This window comes from Copadichromis virginalis, linkage group LG23, assembly GCF_057382275.1.
Source record: "Copadichromis virginalis isolate Kocher_CV1m ecotype Utaka linkage group LG23, C_Virginalis_male_GT1.1, whole genome shotgun sequence".
Taxonomy (NCBI): Eukaryota; Metazoa; Chordata; class Actinopteri; order Cichliformes; family Cichlidae; genus Copadichromis; species Copadichromis virginalis.
Genome location: NC_140639.1, coordinates 11,168,657 through 11,191,328, shown reverse-complemented (window position 1 = coordinate 11,191,328; position 22,672 = coordinate 11,168,657). Strand labels below are relative to the sequence as shown.

The 22,672-nt window shown below is 39.9% G+C and overlaps 2 protein-coding genes across 3 annotated transcripts; both read left to right on the top strand.

Annotated features, from left to right (window-relative positions):
* The first annotated feature begins 1,096 nt into the window (after nucleotides 1-1,096).
* Nucleotides 1,097-22,132, top strand: LOC146680349 (sterile alpha motif domain-containing protein 9). Of its 2 annotated transcripts, none has more exons than XM_085449446.1 (4): nucleotides 1,097-1,216; nucleotides 5,864-6,590; nucleotides 6,729-7,011; nucleotides 17,152-22,132. In XM_085449446.1, the coding sequence occupies exons 2-4, from the start codon at nucleotides 5,874-5,876 to the stop codon at nucleotides 20,769-20,771; spliced, it is 4,620 nt and encodes a 1,539-aa protein (XP_085305572.1). In that variant the 5' UTR covers nucleotides 1,097-1,216; nucleotides 5,864-5,873; the 3' UTR covers nucleotides 20,772-22,132. The 2 variants fall into 2 exon arrangements, with proteins under 2 accessions (XP_085305572.1, XP_085305571.1); XM_085449445.1 differs by having other exon boundaries at nucleotides 6,726-7,011.
* LOC146680350 (uncharacterized) lies at nucleotides 13,234-16,636 on the top strand. Its single transcript, XM_085449450.1, has 2 exons — nucleotides 13,234-14,558; nucleotides 14,625-16,636. Exons 1-2 carry the CDS (start codon nucleotides 13,326-13,328, stop codon nucleotides 14,736-14,738), a joined length of 1,347 nt encoding a protein of 448 aa, XP_085305576.1. The 5' UTR covers nucleotides 13,234-13,325; the 3' UTR covers nucleotides 14,739-16,636.
* Nucleotides 22,133-22,672: the final 540 nt, after the last annotated feature.

The following is a 22,672-nucleotide window of genomic DNA, read 5'->3' as shown; positions in this document are numbered from 1 at the left end:
TGATGAGTAGTGGATGGCAACCATGTCCCAACTTGAGTGCAACATCAGCAAGGAGGTGGGGGAGTCATGTTCTGGGCTGGAATCACGGGGAGAGAGCTGCTAGGCCCCTTTTGGGTCCTGGAAGGTGTAAAAATGGTCAATTATATAGAGTTTCTGACTGAACACTTTATTTATGGTACAAAAGGAAGTGTGCATTCTGTAGCAAAATTATCTTCATGCATGACAATGCACCATCTCATGCTGGAAAGAATACCTCGGTGCCATTGGCTGCTATGGGAGAAAAACTAATGCTGTGGCCCCCATCTTCCCCTGACCTTACCCTTATTAAGAACCTGTGGAGCATCCTCAAGAAAAAGATCTATGAGGCAGTTCACATCCAAACAGCAGTTGTGGGAGGCTATTCGGACATCTTACAAAGAAATTCAAGCATAAACTTTTTAAATATTCACAAATTCAATGGGTGCAAGAAATGTGAAGTTTATATCAAAGAAGGGGTCCTATATTAGCATGTAATTTGACCTGTTAAGATGTTTTTGATTTAAATAGCGTTTGGTTTCAGTAAATATGACCACCCTAAAGCTGCAAATTGAAGAAATAACAGCTTTCAATTCTTTACAACCAATAAAATGTTTTTAAACTCTGTTGTGCATAATAATTTGGAACAGTGCATTTTGAGGTTTTTTTTTTCTTTTTTGCAAAAACGTAGATATCATTGGGAGGTTTTGAATAATGCAATTTGAATTGTGCTCTAATGGCTGATGACTTGAAAATTATACAGACTGCCATTTGTATCAACTATATTATTTACATAATAATTTGGAACGCAGTGTGTTTTCAGGCTAAGATTTAAGACTTTTCAGCCATTAATATCTACGCATGCTCACAGATTTGACACATTTACAAATCTGGTTACACACAAATGGATTTCAACATGTACACATTTATTTCCACGCAGACCAAAATGCGCACACACATTGCTAAAACAAAACCAAGTTAAACCACCTGTGGGTGGGTGCGACTATGATTTGAAACTGCACCTCACATGACTTCCTGTGAAAGGAAGCTCTTTCACGCAGACGCTTTGACCATTTGAAGGAAAACAGAATGTAGGCTACATAGTACCTCCGTTATAATGACCGTGCACCTATATTTGTGCACACAGTAGACGCTATCATATTTCATATTCACTAAGTCGACTGCCAAAACGAAGCCTGAGGTGAGAATTTTGTTTATGAATTTTTTTCTTTTTTCTATGTTCCTGTAAATCGGCTAAATGTTTAAGTAGAGGCAAAGAGAATCATTCAAGAATGAGTTAGTAGATATGATTGTGCAAAGTTTTAATGTTTAGAAATTGTTAAAAGTATCGTTTTTAATGTGAGCGTGTGCTCTTTAACTTTAAACCGAGCTACGACTCGACGGATTGTCTTATTATTAGGGAGGGGCTGTGCAAATCTTATGCTGACAGCAGCATTCCAGCCAGATCCGACATACAGCTGAACTTCCAAAGTTTCTTATATTAGATTCTAAAGGAAAGTCTTTAAACACACTGAAACGGTAATTCAACACCGAAATATTGTTCACTTGGGGAGTTTTTCAATACCAAGTAGGCTACATTTAGTCATTTGTATATGCAAACTTGGTGCAAACAAGTTCGAACTTGCCCAGTTCACTTTCAGTTTCCGAGAACACAGCTCAGCTCCAGTTTTTTCTTTACTCACTACCCTTTTACAATGGCTGCTCGATAAATCTAATTCCCACGGGTTTTTCTTTGTTTGTTTTTTCCTTTGTTTGTTTGTTTGCTTGCTTGCTTGCTTGCTTGCTTGTTTTTATTTAAAAAAAATGTATTCTAAGGACTTCGGCAAAACAATTTGGGAAAATTTCAGTTTACTCTAGACTGACTTGTGCATTAATTTACATTGTCAACTTAGAATTGGTTAAGAACTGGAAACTACTATACTGAAATAGGTTTCTGATGTAGAAACTATATTTTAATTCTAAAGCTGCCAACTACAATTATATGAATTTCATCTGTAGATCTAAAGAACACCTCCATATCTTTAGTCTTATTCATGACCTTTATTAATTGTCTTCCAACATCCAGATATTTATTAGAGGTGGGAATCAACATACATCCCACGATACGATATTATCACAATACTTAACGCACGATACGATATTATTGCAATTTTTAAAAATATTTTGCGATATTCAGATTCTGTACATAAAGGTAAACTTTATCAATATTCATTTTATCTAATATAAAAGTCTCGCACTCAGTCTTTCTCTCATTTCAGTCAGTTTTATTGTTGACAAACTGAACGGTTTGTATTACAGTCTAGTCCAACTTAACTGAATGCAACCATCTGGTACAATTATAGCTATTCTGAACTATGCAATTTATGAAAACTATGCAGCCCATTCAGCAACTGAAGAATTTGAAAGGAAATTAAAACAAAATATAATTTTACATTAAATAAAAAAGTTTTAAACTTAATTAAATTAAATTAAATAAAACATGTCTTAAATTAAAATAAGTAAACTGTCATGTTTATTGCTGCCAAAAAACAAGTTAAACACATTTGGACAGTGAAGGAATGTCAGGATTCTTGCTCAGAAAAAAGATCTGACCAACATGCTCTGAAGTCAGAGCATGTTCCAGTCCACAAAAACTTTTTTTGTAATAAAATATCGATTTCTGCTGTCCCTGTATCGATACATTATTAGAAAACAAAATATCACGATACTACACAGTATCGATTTTTTTCCCCCACCCCTAATATTTATGTGATGTGTTTCATAGTGTCTCATAGTGTCAAGCATAATACTGTTGAGCAACAGCAGTCCCTACATGACTGAAAGACAGACTTCACCTGTTTTAATAACGACATGCATGCATGCAGCTCATTCTGCTTGTTGAACACAAACAAAGCGTTCAGATTTGAAAATGATTTTATTTTTATCTTTTACAATTCTGAAAATTACAATAGACAGTCTGTATTTATGATACGTTTTAAGAAGTATTAAAAAAATACATAATTTAATCCCTTGGTGTTCAGTGACTTTTACAGAAAGGCAAGCAGAGAGGATCCTTCAACATCCATATCTTCACCTTTCTGTATTCATTCCTGGCTGAAGAATAATTAAATAATATTACTTGTACTACTTGTATTGTTAAATAAATATACCGTATTGCAAAAAAATATTTCCTATTAGTAATGAGGAGTGGTGGAGGATTTTTTTTAGAACCATTCCTTTAGTAAAAGAAGCAATAAAACACTTTGAAAACGCCCCACTACATATAAAACTGTATAACTGGAAAATTATAAATAAATGAACAAAAAGTAAAATACTCTGCACAAAAATTTCATCTTTATTGTATAGATCGATATTACTGCTAGATGTTTACGTTTGAACCCATTTTAAATACTAAATTCTGTTTAATGTCCAGCATCATATTCTGTATAACCATGTTTGTAAAATATATTGATAACAAAAACATGACAAGTGAATTAAAAGATTTGCGCAGTTTGTGAAATGGTTGACTGCTAACGGGGAACAGGTTTATCCACAATGAGCTTGATTCATTGCTGGTCCAAAAATGATGAAAATGCTCTTGCTTTTCTCCCTGGATTAAAAAAATCTTCGAAGTTAGTTTTAATCAAATCTGAGTTTTTTTTAAAACTAGTATAACACATTTCTACAAAATATACTAACCTGAACTAAGGTTCAAACTAAATATTCAATTAAAAATATACCGACAGCTCCAGTAAGACATTAAAGTAAACGAAAAAATCCAATTATGAAGTTTAACATTAATCTCAGCCAAGTACACTCAAGTGTGCTTGTTGAAAATACTCCCTTAGGTCGGACTTCCAATCTAAAAAGTCCAAGAAGCCCCTACAACTCCAACATTACAATCCAAGATAAAACTCACTAAATGAGCCATATGCTGAGCACTGACCAGACTATTGTTGGGTTCTTTGTATGAGAGAGAAGACGAATATGCTCAAAGTTTAAATCTTGAAAATTTATTATCACACAGTTAGAATTTCAACTTAGTTTTTAAGCTGTCTGTAAAGGGACTGGAGAGACAAGAATGCCACACCCAAGCAGTAAACACTTTTATTATGAGACACCGGGGGGAGGGGATGCTTCCCTCTAACAAACACGCCATATTTATAGCTTTGTTTTCTTGCAGGTATTAGAACCCCCCCCTACAAATTCTCTCTGTCTGTTAGTGTCAGTGTGTATAATTCTACTATCAATGCATATCTTTGTAGTATAAAAGATAAAACATAAATGTGTGGTAAAAATTAAAAGAAAGATAGATAAGATAAGCCGACCCTGAACCACTGAAAAGGCACAGTATTTATACTGGTACACAACAGGACAGAAGGGTACAACACTCAGTGGAGGGTATGGTTTTCATGTGGTAGTTAAACCTTGCTTTTCCAGCTTTACTGTTGGAACATTATCAACTCGAGTGATGGCACTCCCAGCTCCAACCTTGGACTTCTGAGGCAAATAGACAGCATTACTGCAGCATCGTATTACTTCCTGTTCCTGTTTCAATGCACTGTGGTCTTCTTGTCGTTTAATTTGTGGGGCTTGATTAATTGCAAACTTTTGCACAGAGACAAATTTTATAGTGTACAACCCAAATTCCAGAAAAGTTGAGACATTCTTTAAATTTTAACAAAATGAAAACTAAGACTTTCAAATCATATGAGCCAATATTTTATTCACACCAGAACATAGATAAAATAACATGTTTAAACTGAGAAATTTCCTAATTTTATGCTTCCTACAGATGGTTGAAAAAGCAACAAAGTTAAAAAGATTCAGTTGGAAGAACATTTAGCAAGTAATTGAAATTAATTGATATCAGGTCTGTAATGTGATTAGCTATAAAAGGAATGTCTTGGAGAGGCAGAGTCTCTCAGAATTAAAGATGGGCAGAGACTCTCCCCAGAGAGTGTGTACAAAGATTGTGGAATACTTCAGAAACAATGTTCCTCAAAATCAAATGGCAAAGGCATGGCAACTTATATCATCTACACTGCACAACATCATTTGTGTTGTCAGATTTATGCGGCAGCTAGTTGGGCATCACCGCACACTTTTGTGCGGTGTTATCGGTTGGACGTTACAGCCTCCCTTGGCTCATACTGTCCTTTCTGCTGGGTCTACCACTCACTAAGGATGTGGTGGTCCAATTCTGGTTCGGTGGCTGCTCTGTTCTGCGTGTATATATGTCCCATACTTATGTGCTGAACCTCGTTCCTCTCCTTCAGGGAACAGAAGTTATAGACATAACTATTCGTTTGTTTGTACCTTCTCTCTTCAAGCCTCCGCTGTCTCACACTCTCCCTCTTTCTCCTCCTGTGTCCCTCACCTCTACATCCATCAGTCAGTCCATCAGTCTGGCTGACAAGCCAGCCAGGACCAGGCTAATCAGCTGATCTCTGGATTAAAGAACACCTGCATTGTGTAGCTGCTGCACTGAGGTCCAATTCCTCAATAAAAGTAACAGTTCCATGGCAACAAGGAGAACAAAAACTCTCTCAACCCACATGTTTAAGAGAAAGCTATTAAAACAAACTAACATTCTAAATAATATGTAAAGACAAAGTAAAAAAGAATAGCCAGTGCACACATTAATATTTGCCATTTAATTATTATTAGTTATCTGATAGCCACATCAGCCATTTATTATTATTATTATTATTAACGTAGCAGCTAACAGACTGTACTTGGATAAAAGAGAAATAATTGCTGCAGGCTGGAATGGGTGGAATATTGAGCCATGAAGGAGTGAAATATGGACACATAGAGATGATGTGGTTTTTTTTCTCAAATTTAGGTGATCCAAAATGAACCAGTCAACAACAAGAAAACCACCTCTGATTGAAAAGTGGACCACAGAGGATGTTCACCAGTGGCTGACGGCAGAGGTCAAAGTTCAACAGAGTTGTGCAGACAGATTTACTGAAGAGGAAGTGTCGGGGGCATGTTTAGTTTCCTTCGATAAACAAGACATTTTGGAATTGGGAATAAAACACGGTCCTGCTGTGAAAATCACAGCTTATCTGGAAAGTCTGAAAAAAGCATGTAAGCATCAATCAGAGTTCCCAGAATATGTGGAAAAATGGACCAAAGAGCAGGTGAGCCAGTGGTTAGAGCAGCATGTGAATGTATACAGCAAATATGCAGAACGACTCAGAGAGGAAGATGTGTCTGGAGATTGCCTTGTTTGCTTCAGGAAGCAAGATTTAGTGGATCTAGATGTAAAAGGTGGTCCTGCTGTAAGAATTATTTCAGCACTCAAACAACTGAACCAGAAACCGGAGCCAACTCTGCAACCTATTACAGACCAAAAAGAAGCTGCCAAACCCACTGAACCAGGAAATGCTCAGGCCAAAGAAATAAACCGTCCAGAATCATATGAAAACACTGAATCCAAAAGAGATGGGATAGTGGAAAAAGACTCCAAACAGATTCAGTTACCATTTGATAAAACTTCAGAGAAAAAAGAAATTCAACAACCAAAGCCACAGAACACAGGGGTCTGGAACAAAGGAACTGTTGTGGTAAAGTTTCTGTTATTATTTATACACCACACTACATCAAATATTATATACATATTAATATAGCTTTATACAAATGAAAATGAAAAAATAAAAATCAATAAAGCTGTTGGATTCTTAAATATTGCTTTCTTCCAGCAGACCACAGTGTCACCCGATGCATCCAGGATTACTGTGGAGATCAAGAACATCCTTGATGACCTTTTGAAAGTGGATCTTAAAACATTTATTTTTCGTTTAAGATTACACACTGAATCCAAACGTAAACCTATTTGTCAGAGTAAACTGGAGGATAAGGACAGCATGGATATTGCTAAATTAATGACTGACCACTATGGAAGCAAGGAAGCTCCACAGGTCGCAATACAAACTCTAAAAGAGATAAATCAGCTGAAACTTGCCCGTCAGCTGGAAGAAAGAATAAGTAAGTAAGAATCAACTAACTCTTCATTTCATGGTTATGTAGTGGCTGAAGCCTGTTCCTAGTAAGAATGCATTCAAATAATAAAATGTGCAACTTAGGTATAAGCTATAAATTCCTGAGAGCTTTGGGATGTGGTTTAGAGTATAACCAACTGCACTCCTGTAGAAGTACTATAACAATATATGTTGGATGACGGTATGAAAATGTCTACCGTTTCATATTACGCTATTGTTTGTTTCTTGGTGTCGCAAAATAAACTAGTTATTCAGCCTGTCTGGGAAAGTAAATGGTAAATGGCCTGTATTTGTATAGCGCTTTTACTAGTCCCTAAGGACCCCAACGTGCTTTACACAACCAGTCATCCACCCATTCACACACACATTCACACACTGGTGAAGTAGTCTCATCATTCTTGACCCCCTGTCTAGGTTTGTAATTTGTCAGTGCCTTTACTCCCTGTCACATTCGCTTGGTATTTCCTGTCTCACAGAGGTGTCCCTGGATTCTCTCTGCATAAGTGCATTTTGCAGCCTTTATTTCTTTATTAGAGTGCAGACCTGGCCCAGCAAGGAGCACTCTGATCCCCTGTCCTGAAAGCCACATCTCAGGCTGTCAGCTGTGAGCGCACCTATGTGGTCATCCAGGATTTCTGGTTGTCTGTTATGTCCAGCAATGTAGCAATCAGAATTATTGTCTGAAGGCCAAAATAAATTCAGAACAGATTTATTTTCCCAAGTTGACCCTTTGGTGCTGTTATTGAGTCATCAGTGTTTTTGATTAAAAACTGATGGCTGCTTAATGTTGTCCTACTTTCTGTTCACACTTTGCTCCTAGATACGTTTCCATTGCAGGTCTATTTTAAGTTCCAAATATGGGTGAAACACTCGCATTTACATGGTGACAACTGAGCACTACAGAGCTGCGCATTAAAAGGAAACTTTAAAAGCAAATAATTTGTCTTATTTTTAATAATAAAATTATTCAAATTACTCATTGAATTGTTGCAGCCCCAGTTTAAATTACCATAGAAAGCACTTGTCAGGACATACTTGTATTCTATATACTGGAAAATTCAAAGTTTTGAGTGACAGATATCGTTAATTTTTATTTCTCTTATGATTTTATGAAAATCACAATAATATATAAAATACATCAAGCTGAACCGTTAACCTTCAGAGTGATCCTGTTTATGCTTTCTTTTGGGTCTGCGCTTGCAGGTCCTGCTGGTTCAGAGACTTATCACCTATAAACAAAGCAAGATAAACAGCGATCCATTTTAACTTGCAAGGGAAGTCTGGTTAGAACCAGGCTCTTGGAGCTGAACGCTCTTCACCTGTTTCTCAGCCAACTTCAAAGAAAACGCTTTCCCTGCAGCCTTTTATTCAGTGAATACAAGCACCACCCATTGTAAAAAACCAAAAAAAACCTGTGGTGCATGTCGAGGAGGGAAATTATTTTACTGCTATTGTTAAATAATTGTCATTGCATTAATAATATAATCTGCAGCATGGATATTGCATTCCAAGGTTTAAACAGTGTCTCTTTCAGAAAGACTGAGTTGCAGGCTGACAGGAAGTTGTATGCAGAAAGAAGCAGGAAGTTATTTTGAGCCGCAGGCTAAGACGAGGCTTTAACAATGTAACAGATAGCTTTAAGAAGGCCTTAAGCAGCTATGACTATTTTATACACAATGCATATCTGTGCTTATTAAAGAGTTGGAGCTCGGTCAATTAATTGGGGGTCGGAAGCTTTGTTCGGCGCGATGTTCGGACAATCTATTGTGCAAGTGACTTGGAGCCATAGAAGGAATTGCAATACATGCTTACAAAACACTTATATATCAGATCATTTTATATTAAGGTTTTAGTAGAGGTTCTTGATTAAAACATTTATTTAGTAGAAGACATACACATAGTCTCAGTGAGCTTCTGGTCTGGTAAAAGGTCAGAAGTGCAACAGGTGAATTGAGAAAGAGCATTTGAGGACGAGACACAGACAGTAGGTGAAGAGGTGACACAAAGAGCATGTGAGGTCAACACACACACACACACACACACACACACACTTTAAATTAGATTTATTTAGAGGAGAGGTTAGTTATGTTTGGCTGTAACTGCAAAATTGTCTTGGTAAAAGAGGAACCGTTTCTTGGTGTCTCGGCAAGAAAGAGGAACAAGACAAGAACTGAAAGGTAGACAGGAAGGGCTAGCCATGAAAATAGAAGATGATTTTCTAGGTGAAAAGTCATGATGATGTTGATCTGATCTATGTATAAAATGTATCTGTGACGCATGAAGGGGCGTCAGTAAACAAACCCTGATGCTATAAAATATCTGTTCATGCTTTGATTAAGTCGAAGACTACTTCCTGTCTGCGTACAGAGTTGTCTTCCCACGCGTGTATTCATTAAAATCTTCGTTTGACTTCACCCGGCCGGATCGGTGTGGTTATTCTTCGATCACCTCTTGTACCCTTCCTCAATATTGAATCTTAACATTTGGGGGCTCGTCCGGGATATAAGGGACGCGCAGCGCCGTTAATGGGTTTAAAATAAATGAAAAAACACTAATCCGAGGAACTATTGGAGAGGTAAGTATATGGAGATGAGCGCGTTGCGCATAAGGGTTGCTGGTGTCATATATTAACACTTTGAGGGCGAATAATTTTGATTGAGTGTCAACGCTTGAGAACGCGAGGACAGCGTCTAAAGTGCTGGGTTAAACTTTGTGTATCACCGAGCAGGGGAAGAGGAGCCAGTGGTTGCGAGAACAGCGAGACGAAGACTGAAACCGAAAGTTAAGCGTGTCTGGGTGACCTAGACCAAGAAGGAAGAGTCGTCAAACGCCATTGGAAGAGGTAAGTCTGTGTTTCAGAGAATGGCTGACAGCTCGGGTGCGACACCTAGTGGGAAAAGGGGATGCAAACCTCTGAAGGATCAGCTTGAACAGCTTAAGAAAGCTATTCGCTTGGCTTCCCCTGGAGTATTAAAATCAGCAGAGAAAGAGTGCCAAGCGATGGAGGTTGAGGTAAGTAAACCTATTATATCCCAACAGAAAGGGCTGGGTGATAAAATACCTCTGAGCTTGGTGTTAAAAACTGAAGGAGAAGTGTATGGACAAATGCATGAGGCCCTACGTGCGTCCATAGAGGCATTAACGGCATTGGAGGTTATAAAGCAGAGAGTAATGCAGGGAGGGCCAGAAGAGGAGAATGAAGGCCGTGCGACGTCATCAGGAGAAGAAGACGATGAGGAGGACGAAGATGGAGGAGCTGAACCTCAACCAAGTACAAGCCTAATTTTGAGGAAAAGGAGTGTGAAGAGAGACCAAGCACAGAGACGGCCCATATTTAAGAGCTCAAAGAGTAGAAAAGTGAGTTTTGAACAAGGAGCTCCTGACCCTGGTTTAAGTCTGCCTCTAATAGCAGGTCCAAAGAACGAACCAGTTTATCGCGCCTATAAGGTGAGAGATTTGGAAGCATTGGTTAAACAACTTCCACCAATAACCAAGGGAGAACATTGGGAAGGAGAAGAATTAGCGCTGGGCGACTTTCGCGCTTTGGCCGGACGTTGTATGCTGGGTGGTGGGTTAGCAGATGTAGAGCAGATAGCTCAAACAACCAGATATGCAAATGACCTGAAATATCATGAGGTGCAGAGTGACTTAGCAGATGCAGTTCGGGAGAAGGACCCAACTCCTAACTCTGGAGCCATTCCAAAAATTATTTGGGATCCCAAAAACACACCCAGAGAGTGTTTAGCTAAAGCAAAGGAACAATGGTTGTTAGGAACAGGAATACATCCGGGGAAGGAGGGTGAAAGTAGAGCGTGGTTTCGTTCGGCAGTGCTGGCAGGGCTGCCCAACCAGGTTGCAGTTGACTTGGAAAAGAACCCAGATTTTGCCGTTGCAGACTCGGTGCAGTGGGAGAGACATGTGACCCACAGACTTCAGCGGGAACAGGATTTGACGAACAAACAAAAGAAAGAGTTAGATGAAGTACAGGCGCAGCTGCTTAGGCTGCAGCTGGGTGAGGCTCGCGAAAAATATAATGCGAAGAAAAAAGAACTAAATAAGACTATAATGGTGGCAAGGCCTCAGCCCGATCCTGTGCCTGACTGGCCAGATCAGGATCCGGGTCTCTACCCCGATGATCGTTGGCCCGCCAATGCACCAAGGCAGCGTCAACCCGTAGGGAATTGGGGGACCGGTGGACCGCAGAGAGGGCGTGGTGGATCCGTGAGGGGAGGACAAAGGGCTCGGAATCCAGGGAATCCTAACAATGTGTCTTGGACTGGCTGTTACAGCTGTGGAGCAGAAGGACACTGGTCCCGAGAATGCCCTGAATCGCAGCGAAATTATCAGAGGCGAGGCTATCAACCCCAGGCACGAGGAGGCCCAAGACAAAGAGTTGCTTACAGGGGAGCACCTCAGGCTCCATACCCGAATGCAGCACCAGCCCCCCAGTACCCAGTAGCCGACTGGGGCTGGGAGGGGGAGCAATACTGATGGAGCCCGGAGAAACTGAACAGCGTGGGGACGGCAGAACCTATGCTGTCAATGATGATGATCCAGCATTGACACAGCTGGGAAAACAGACTTTGAAGCACCAATATGTGGTGTCCTGACAGGTGCCTGGAAGATCTCATGGGCAGGGACCTGCTTGTGAAACTGGGATCACCTTCAAAGACTCAATATCTAGTCCAGAACTCTGAACAACCCACTGCCGAAATCTACTGGGGGAGGCTAGTGGAAGAAGGCATTCTGAGACATTATCAGCTGTGGAAACCCTGGATAATGAGCCTGGCCGTCTATTCCCCACCGCGAGATCCTTTCCACGTTACACTCTTTTATGATAGGGAAGATAACGATATCTATCGGGAACAGTTCCAGTCTGATCTTGAGGGACAGACGTGGAATGTGCAAACACATAACATTTATGTTGGACCAGAAGGTGTGGCCGCGGCTGTGAAATTTACTGATGAACAACTGCCTTGGTACAATGTGGGAGAGGATTCAGCCCCTCACATTACATTGGCGGTCCACGAGGGTCATGGGCCAAGAGATCTGGGACCAATGGTCAAGCGGGCGCTGGACAACGCATGCTGGCAAAGCACCCAAATTCCAAATGTCTGGTATGCACCAAAATGTAAAATATATCGCATAACTTGTTTGTCCAACGATGCAGTGATCTTAGAACATAAAGAAATCTCCAGAATACATGGCAGGGAAAGAATGGATCATACTGATGCAGTAGCTGAGCTCTCAAAATTGCCTGGTACTTTGTGGTCCGCAGGGCCCACAGATGTAGGTCTAGCTAACTGTTCGCCTGTCCTGTTCCAGCTGAAGTCTGACATACCATTTAACAGACCATAATAGAAGCACAAAACTGAAGACCAAAAGTGGTTCACATGTATTGACCTAGCGAATGCATTCTTTTGTCTCCCACTGCGCGAGTCACTCAGAGACATTTTCTCATTCACATACAGAGGCCGCAAATTTAGGTACACACGCCTACCACAAGGCTTTGCACTCTCACCAGGAATTTTTAATCAGGTGTTGAAAGAGGCATTGTCCCCATGTCAACTGCCAGGGGGCTGTACATTAATAGAGTATGTTGATGATCTTCTTATTGCAGCCCCGTCAGCAGCGGCCTGTACGGTAGCATTGCTCGTGGTGTTGAACAGATTGGCGGAGTGTGGCTTCAAAGTGAGCAAAGAAAAACTGCAGTTGGTCCGGCCAGAGGTAACATTCCTGGGCCGGGTGATCGCACACAGATCAGTGGGGTTAATGAACACACACAGAGACCAAATTCTGACACATCCAAAACCAAGAACTGTGAAGGAGTTGCTTTCCTTTCTTGGCTTGACAGGTTACAGCAGGCAGTTCATTCCGAACTATGCGGGTAAAACGGCCCCTTTAAGGGACTTGATCAAGAAAGTTGGTGTTCGAAATCTGAAGGCTGAATTGCCTTGGACGCCGGACACAGAGACAGCGTTCATTTCACTAAAACAGGATTTGTCAAGAGCCACAGATCTGGCCACACCTAACTATGATGAGGCATTTTATCTTGATGTTTCAGAAACAAAGGGAGTTGTGAATGGTGTGTTGTTTCAGAAAAAAGGGGGAGGTAGGGATGTACTTATGTATGTTAGCATAAGATTAAATTCAACAGAAGCAAGGCATCCCACATGCACACAACACGCAGCACGAGTAGCAAAGATAATTCAGAAAACAGCACATATAGTGAGGGAACACCCACTGAAAGTGCTTACTACACACAGTGTAGTGGCCTATGTGAACTCACAGGCATTCACAATGACTCCACTGACGCAACAAAGGTTGAGCAAAATTTTAGAGGCGCCAAATTTGATATTCACACATGAAGGAATAAATATGGCAGACCTAATGGGGTCAGGAGAACCACATGACTGTATTAAGAAAGCCCAGGTTGAAGGAAAAATCAGGGAAGACCTAAAGGCAGAGCCCATACTTGGAGCTGAGGATTGGTTCACAGATGGATGCTGCCACAGAGATGAAGAAGGATTGAAAGCCGGCTATGCTGTAGTCTGTAGAGTAGGAACTGAGTTTCAGGTGAAAGAAGCAGGAAAAATCGAGGGACAACAGTCGGCCCAGAGAGCTGAAGTGATAGCCCTAACTCGAGCCCTGAGGTTGGCTAAAAACATGAGAGTGAACATCTACACTGACTCAGCATATGCGTTTGGAGCAGCTCATGTGGAACTGGCTCAGTGGAAGAGAGCCGGGTTCAGAACGGCCACTAATGCACCCATCTGTCACAAAAAGGCCCTGGAGGACCCAGACGAGGTAAGTATTATAAAATGCAAAGGCCACTCACAAGCAGACAGTATGGTGGCAAGAGGAAATCAGAAAGCTGACGAAGCCGCAAAGGAAGCAGCGGGCTACAAAGGACAGAGACAACTGGTGCAGGTAACCCCAGAAGAGGAGGTTAGCACTAACAGCATGGAAGAAGTTAGACAGGCTCAGGAGGAGACATCCCCAGAGGAAAAGGGGGTGTGGGAAAACAAAGGAGCCTGGCAAGATGGCGGTTTGTGGAGGGGGCCAGATGGGCGTCCCGCTTTAACGGCCAAAATGGCGGAACAAAAGGTGAATGAGGCTCACGGGCTTGGTCACGTGGGAGTGGAACAGATGGAGAGAAATTTGTGCCGATGGTGGCATCCTGATTTGAGAAGGATGATACTGGAAAAGGCCAGAACGTGCCTAATTTGTGGGGCACACAACCCAAAGCCAGCAGTAAAACCTGAAGCTGGTAAGTTTCTCATGCCAGAAAGGCCAGGAGAAGAGGTCGTGATTGATTATACCGACATGATTGATACAGGCCCAGGTGGGGTGAGGTATTTGTTGGTGTGTGTGGATGTTCTGACTGGATGGCCCGAAGCATGGGCGACCAAATGTGAAGATGCGAAAAGTGTGATTAAGTGCTTAACCAATCATTACATTCCAAGGCATGGGTTTCCCAAGAGAATTAGATCAGACAATGGTACTCACTTCAAGAATAAAGATTTGCAAGAGGTATAGAGGATGTTGGGAGTGCAACATAAGTTCGGGACGGTCTTTCATCCTCAATCTCAAGGAAAGGTAGAGAGGATGAACCTAAATTTGAAAAACAAGTTGGCTAAAATTTGTGCGCAGACAGGGCTAAATTGGGTCGCAGCCCTGCCCATTGCTTTGATGACCATAAGATGTTTATGATGATGTTAACTTTGTATTTCAGGTGCAGTTATAACTATTTTATACATATTGCATTTTGTGCTTTTAAAGGAGTTGTGGCTCAAATTTGTCTCTGGAGGGTCATGAGCCTTTGGCTAGCGCTATGATTAGCCAATCTACTGTGAGGATAATATGAGTTCATGAAGGATTGCACACGCTTACAGACACAGAGTTAAGAAACACACATGACAGTATTGATTCCAGGCAAAAGGCCCTAAATTCATTTAGCTTTTAACTGAACTTAAAGAAGGACCAAAGAGGAAGGAAAGCATATATTTTGGTTAAGTCTGATACATTAGAATTAGAAGGTATTGTTACATTAAGGGAGCAAAATGAAATAAAAAGGTTATACCAAAACAGGTGATAACATAGGAAATGTGAGGTTTTAAAATGAAGTTAGTGTTAACACATAGGAGTTGTTTCAAGGCAGCATTTAGCTATGATGAAATGTATACAGGAGTAATTGCTTATATGCTTAAACTTAATTGATTAAAGTGGTTGTTTTCTTTTGGAGTAGATTAACTTGCAGCAGCGACAACTTGTGCACAGGATGTTGATGATCAGATAAGGGAAAGTAGAGCGAGCAACTGGACGTGAAACCAGCGCTTAAAAGAATTTTAAAGTGATGAGTAACGTTGAAGAGTATACATAAACACAAGTCAATAATTTAAGAAGATAATTAGGATCAGGCTTTTGATTAAAGAGTCCCAGATAGGATAAGTTAGGGAGATGCAAGAAAAGGTGTTTTGTTTCCTTTGCAGAAGATCGATCTCGGCGACCACAGGAGGGGCGAGGATCCTGGAGATCTCGAGGTTCGAGACCGCCAGAGAAGGGTCTGCGTGAGGACACAATGTATTGTGACCTCTGGTGTTCCAGAGGTCAAAAGGGGGAGTGTCGAGGAGGGAAATTATTTTACTGCTATTGTTAAATAATTGTCATTGCATTAATAATATAATCTGCAGCATGGATATTGCATTCCAAGGTTTAAACAGTGTCTCTTTCAGAAAGACTGAGTTGCAGGCTGACAGGAAGTTGTATGCAGAAAGAAGCAGGAAGTTATTTTGAGCCGCAGGCTAAGACGAGGCTTTAACAATGTAACAGATAGCTTTAAGAAGGCCTTAAGCAGCTATGACTATTTTATACACAATGCATATCTGTGCTTATTAAAGAGTTGGAGCTCGGTCAATTAATTGGGGGTCGGAAGCTTTGTTCGGCGCGATGTTCGGACAATCTATTGTGCAAGTGACTTGGAGCCATAGAAGGAATTGCAATACATGCTTACAAAACACTTATATATCAGATCATTTTATATTAAGGTTTTAGTAGAGGTTCTTGATTAAAACATTTATTTAGTAGAAGACATACACATAGTCTCAGTGAGCTTCTGGTCTGGTAAAAGGTCAGAAGTGCAACAGGTGAATTGAGAAAGAGCATTTGAGGACGAGACACAGACAGTAGGTGAAGAGGTGACACAAAGAGCATGTGAGGTCAACACACACACACACACACACACACACTTTAAATTAGATTTATTTAGAGGAGAGGTTAGTTATGTTTGGCTGTAACTGCAAAATTGTCTTGGTAAAAGAGGAACCGTTTCTTGGTGTCTCGGCAAGAAAGAGGAACAAGACAAGAACTGAAAGGTAGACAGGAAGGGCTAGCCATGAAAATAGAAGATGATTTTCTAGGTGAAAAGTCATGATGATGTTGATCTGATCTATGTATAAAATGTATCTGTGACGCATGAAGGGGCGTCAGTAAACAAACCCTGATGCTATAAAATATCTGTTCATGCTTTGATTAAGTCGAAGACTACTTCCTGTCTGCGTACAGAGTTGTCTTCCCACGCGTGTATTCATTAAAATCTTCGTTTGACTTCACCCGGCCGGATCGGTGTGGTTATTCTTCGATCACCTCTTGTACCCTTCCTCAATATTGAATCTTAACATGCATCATAAAATTAAGGCACTGTGTGTGTGTGTGTGTGTGTGTGTGTGTGTGTGTGTGTGTGTGTGTGTGTGTGTGTGTGTGTGTGTGTGAGAATGTGCGAGCGTGTATGTGTGACTTCCTGCTGATCACAAAGGGCCATCTCCCCTCATCCTGTATATGGATTAATTCCTTTAAAGGTTCACCATACACAAGCATAGGTGAGGCCATAAAGGGCAGGAAGAAAACATCCTTACTAAAAAAGGACACCTAGAACCTCACATGCAATGTGCCTGCAGTTAAACACTTGTAGCTATTGCATCCCCCACCTAGAGACAGTGGAGGAACAGAAAAATATCTAAACATGCCATGTAGGACAAGGTTTACAAATTTAAGTACCACACTGGCAACATTTAACATACACTCTAACACTTTCTTTTTACTTTGATTTATTTTTCTGTTCATACAGGTCAGCTGATGCAGATGACTCTATCAAAAGAATCTGTGAGGAAAGAAGCAAACCAGGGAGAAAAGCTGAAGACTTTGTTAAGTTGTGGTGGGAACTCACTTGATAACTATGACAAATTTGTTGTTGTTGTAAACAAGAGCAATCCAGAACAACTACATTATCTTCAGTTTCTGACAAAGTTGAAACTGTTCTGCGTGTTAGACTTTGACCACAGTTCTGCTGCCTCAGGTGGATTGTGTCACTCATACAGAGAGTCAAGGGTGGCCAACCTGCATACACCACCACAATTTCAAGGACAGACTGAGTCAGTGATAAAGAACCTCAACCTCTACAAACAGACCAGCTGGGTGTTCTGTAATGGCCGGCATGACTTGAACAGTGACTCAAACTTGGCGCTGGATTATAAGAACTGGCTCAGGAAATCCTGTAAAGATGTAGAACAGGTAGTTTCATTCATCTGCAACCCTGAAGTTCTCCTCCGTGGAAGATATCTGATCATCTTCCTCCTACTTTCACCTGTGGACACTGAGAAAGACCCAGTCTTTGATATCTACAAGTCATTCATAAAGCACACTGAGGAGGAAAACATCATCAGCGTATGTGAGTCTCAGAGCACATATCTGAAATGGAGGGAGCTGATCAAGGAGAAGTGTGACTTTGACATTGAGCATTTGTCCATAAATGAACTAACCCTGAGTGAGATCAATGGCACCATAATGGCGATGGGACCATTCAGTCAGTCATCTGTACGGCTACTTCCCTCTTCTGGTTCCAGTACTGTTGTCCTAACACAGAAGGATGAAGATTTATTGACAGCTCTAGATGTTTTGTGTACGAACCAATGTGAAAGCGTATATGATGAAAACAGTTCAGAGTTTCATGAATTTAGAATCAGTGTTGAAAAAGAATTCTACAGAGGTGGCAAAGTGAAATGGTGGAACTTCTACTTCTGTGACAAAGACAAAGAGAAGCCATTTATCAAGCGAGACAAGTATGAGAATGTGATGAAGCTGATCAGATCTCAGTGGAGAGATTCAAACGACATGTGTGTTCTGCTCAACCTGTTTCACCATCCTGGCTGTGGCGGCACCACCTTAGCAATGCATGTGATGTGGGACCTCCGTCATGAATTCAGATGTGCCGTGCTGAAAGACAACTCCATGCCCAAAACAGAAGTTGCCATCCAAGTTATTAAACTAATGAAACTTGAAAGTGAGAAACCATCTCCAGTTCTGCTCTTAGTTGATTCAAAAGAAACGGATAATCCTTACGATCTTGTGATCTCCATACGTAAAGCTGCAGTCGAAGAAAACTTCAGTGTAAGTGCAGATGATGCACCAAACTGGAAAGTTATCATCCTTAACTGTGTTCGTTCCCATAGTCCAAAGCAGCAATACAGACAGCACAATCAAACACAGAATCAGTTCATAACTGCTTCTTTGACGCCACAAGAGCAGAAAGATTTTGAAAAGAAACTCAAAGAGCTTGAAGAAACTCATGACAAACCTGAAAACTTTTACAGCTTCATGATCATGAAGAACAATTTTGAACAAAAATACATAAGTGACCTTGCTCATAACACACTGGAGAATTTTGATTTCAGCAAAAAGGAGTCTGAGCTGTTTGCCTTTCTAGCTTTACTGAACACTTACGTGGAAGAATCAGAAATATCTCTCTCTCTCTGTGAGGATTTTTTGGGGATGAAATTTATTCGCTGGAGAGAGGACAGTGTTTTGGAAAGAATGAATCCGTATTCAAACCTTCTCATCATAGACAGGATTCAAGAATCGGGTGGATACGAAGGCCTCCGGATACTTCATCAGACCATTGCATCTGCCTGTCTGGCTGAGTTGGAGAGAAGCTGCTACACGAAAGTCAGTGAAATTACTATGCAGATGCTTCATTATGATCTGTTATTCAGTACTTTCGTTGTTAAAAACAGACTGATGCGCTCAATTGAACGAATGTTGATTGAAAGGCAACGTAAAAAAGATGGAGATGAGAGAGAACTATTTTCTCCTCTTGTACACAAAATCCATAACCAGCAGGGGAGACAAACCATCCAAGAAATCTTTGTGAAAGCCTCATCCAGATTTGTGACAAGTGCATCTATTCCTCAGGCATTGGCGAGATATTTGTACATCAATGAGCGTGACTACCCAGAGGCTCTGAAGTGGGCAGAAAAAGCCAAAGACATTAAAGAAAATCCTTACACCTTTGACACAATCGGACAAATTCACAAAAGCAATTTAAAGTCTAACATGGACAGAGAAAAGCAGGAGAAATCACACAACCCAGAGGACTTGGACACAAACATTAAGATAGCCATCAATGGTATGAAAGCTTTCAAAAGAGCCCAACAGCTGGCAGATAAGGAAGATGAACCACAAGAAGAACCACCTGATGATGATTCAGAGGACTACCCCAGAAAGTCATACAATGTTTATGGGTATGTGCGCATGCTAGAAATTGCTTTCATGGTCTTTGAGATACTGAGCAAGTTGCCTTTCTTTGATGAACACAACCCAATGAAGAAAAAGTATCTGCAGAGTTTTCTTAGGGGAAATAAGCTCAACACTCTTTGTGATGAGGACAATGAGATCACCAATTGGTATGTCAAGATCATCAACGAACACGAGAGGTTTCTTGTTAAACTGAAGTCTGACGTCAAAGAAATATTTGATATCCTTAACTGTTACTTTGCCTACATTAAAGGGGTGTGTGAATTTGACTCAATGAATCATCGAATAGTCTGTGACCATTTTAAGAAGTATGTTCATCTTTTCTGTAGTACACCTGAAGAAATGACAAAAGAAAAAGAACATCAATCCAATCTCACTTTGAAATTGGATGTCCAGGAACAAAAGCTGTTTCTTGAAAAGAACCAAGCAGACACTTTCTCAGGAATACTTCAGCATTTGGACAAGCCTGCTGAAAAGATTGAAAAGGTCACAGAATGCTACGCATTTCTGCAGAAAACTGGCAATCAAAAACAAAATGCACAAATGAAAATTAATTACATCTTGTCAAACATTGTTCTTTACTTTTTGAAACCAAAATCTAAACATGTCAAGAGTTACAGATTCCTTTCTGGTCTACTTTCAGAAACTCTGCAGGAAAAAGGACTATGTCAGGATCTCCCAGATCCTTATTATCTGGCTCTGCTTTTATTCTGGCCAAGTCCTACAGAGGAAAACACAGAAATCGGGACATATGTCACAGCCATTCGAAAGTCTTCCCACAAGTACCTGTCCAAGTTATTTAATAAGAGAAGCACTATTGCCCGCTTATACTTAGGAAAAGGGGAAGGACTAAAGAGGCTTGTTTCAAAACCTAAACTAGATGAGAGCTTTCTGCCAAAGATGCCTCGTGATACTTTGGCACAACTTTGGTGGAACGGAGACATATTTAAGGAAAAAGCAATCATCAGCCGCCTCCATCGGGTCAGTGGGACTATTGAGCAAGGAGCAGTGTATGCAAACTATGGTCAACAGAAGATCCTGGTGCGTCCAGCTCGGTTAAGTGGAATCAGAAGTGGCTTTAGCACAGAAAAAGTGTCTTTCTACATTGGTTTTGCCATTAACGGACCGCTTGCATATGATATTAAGTATGAAAACTAAGAGGGAGACATTCATAATGCAGCAAGTGAGCCAAGACACTGAAGTGAGACAAGTCTAGCAGCTGGTATTAGCTTTATCAAGAAAATGTAAAGAAAATGTAGAGAAAATGCAAAACAAAAGGTCTATAATGTTCCCTAGTCTTCCCTAACCAAAATAAAAGCAAACAATAGACAAATGTCTAAACTAAGCTCCTAATCCAAACCAAAAAGCCTTCTCACTTCTACTACTGCTGCAGTGTTCGACATATGCAGTGTAATATTTACAATTATCTGTTTACAAACCTATTTACAAAAACTGGTGGGCTGCTCACTAACAGACTTTCAGATCAGAGTCCCCACACAAGAATTACTAACAAAGATGCTGTTGATTTTGGAGGCAACACAGGAGCTGGTGTTTATGAGGCTGGTGTCCATCTAGTCAACCAATCCTGAAACCAATTCAAATCAGCCACTCAGCAAACAGCTTTCTCAGCAAATACACTAAATTGGAGTTAAGAGAGAGAAAAGCATATACTAACATATACTGTGATGGGAGGAGCCGAACACAAAAACAACAGACATGATTCTGGATCATAACAGTATATTAATTTAATGTGTTGATTGAATTCAGTGATTTGTAAGTGATATGTATACTCTGTTATGATAAGTTTTTCAGATCACTGTGTGTGGGATATTGACAAGCCATTTGGAACAGCTTGTTTTACTTATGTAAGAAATATAAAGTTGTTGCTTTTCCTTTGAAAAATATTGCAATACTAATCAGGTAACAGGAGCAATCTCTTTTTTTGACACGATTATTTGATTGTTGTGATTACTATGTAGCGATTTATATTTGTAAATGCTATCACAGCTATGGATTTAAAAATATATAAATGTGTATTTTGTCATTTTTTAATACGTAAACAACAGACAAATCTTATGTGTATTTATAATTTAGGAGGTCTTTGTTGAAACTTGAACATCTTGTTTGATGGGTTAAGGTTATGCACTTTGCAGTGATAAATGTTAGGAACTCTTTAGCTTCATATTCCTCCTGAAACCAAAGAAATGAAATAAACATGAATGTTTATTTTAAAATATTCTGTTTTTCATATTTACATCCAGCAGTAGTTGTGGACTCTCATTCAGAACTCGTAGTGTCTGTATAATTATGGCCTCATAAAATAAGGAAAATCTTTGCTTCTGGCATGATTCATATTTATGTTTCTAATGTTGATAAATAAAGGTTGGTTCAGAAAATTATTCAGGCTTTGTTTTAAAAATTGATCTCTATATCCAACCAGAGCATGTTCTGGTGAGATATACATACATCAAGTCAAAACAGCATCAACTAAACTGTACAATAAATTAAAGTGAAAACAAAATGCCTTATATCTAAGTTTGGTCTTTTTTTTTCCATTAAAAATGTTTATTACTGTATTCCTACTCAAATCCTTTCGCACACTGAGGTCTAACTTATAGGCCCACCCTTTGCAGCTATAACAGCTTCAGCTGGTGTGGGAAGTGATTTTTCTGTAGAGGACCTCCAATCCCAAAATGAATTAAATATAATGTAAATGTAAAAATTGAATATGTCAACAATTAATTTGAATTGGAAATAATTCATCAATTAACTATACAACTAATTAATTAAATGTGCATTCATTTCATTGGTTTAATTAATTATATATTTAATCAATTCATTATTTTTTTAAATTTTTTATATTTTTTTATTGTCTGTCTTTTCTTTAAGAAAAGAAAAGCAGGTAAGTCATAAACTCCTTGATATGTTGATATTATGTCAGTAATTCTGTAAGTCTGAAGAATAATGTAAAATGTTCACTTTTTTATAGCACATCATTAAAAAAAAACATTGCAGTTTCACTAGTCAGTCACAGGAAATGGTTTATGATAGTAATCCCT

Bases quoted from the DNA above. Each gene is read 5' to 3' on its own strand.
- LOC146680349 (XM_085449445.1), top strand. From the start codon at position 5,874: ATGAACCAGTCAACAACAAGAAAACCACCTCTGATTGAAAAGTGGACC. The intron at 6,591-6,725 runs GTAAAGTTTCTG...GCTTTCTTCCAG, and splicing joins GGAACAAAGGAACTGTTGTG to CAGACCACAGTGTCACCCGA. The intron at 7,012-17,151 runs GTAAGTAAGAAT...CTGTTCATACAG, and splicing joins TCAGCTGGAAGAAAGAATAA to GTCAGCTGATGCAGATGACT.
- LOC146680350 (XM_085449450.1), top strand. From the start codon at position 13,326: ATGACTCCACTGACGCAACAAAGGTTGAGCAAAATTTTAGAGGCGCCA. The intron at 14,559-14,624 runs GTATAGAGGATG...TCTCAAGGAAAG, and splicing joins AGAATAAAGATTTGCAAGAG to GTAGAGAGGATGAACCTAAA.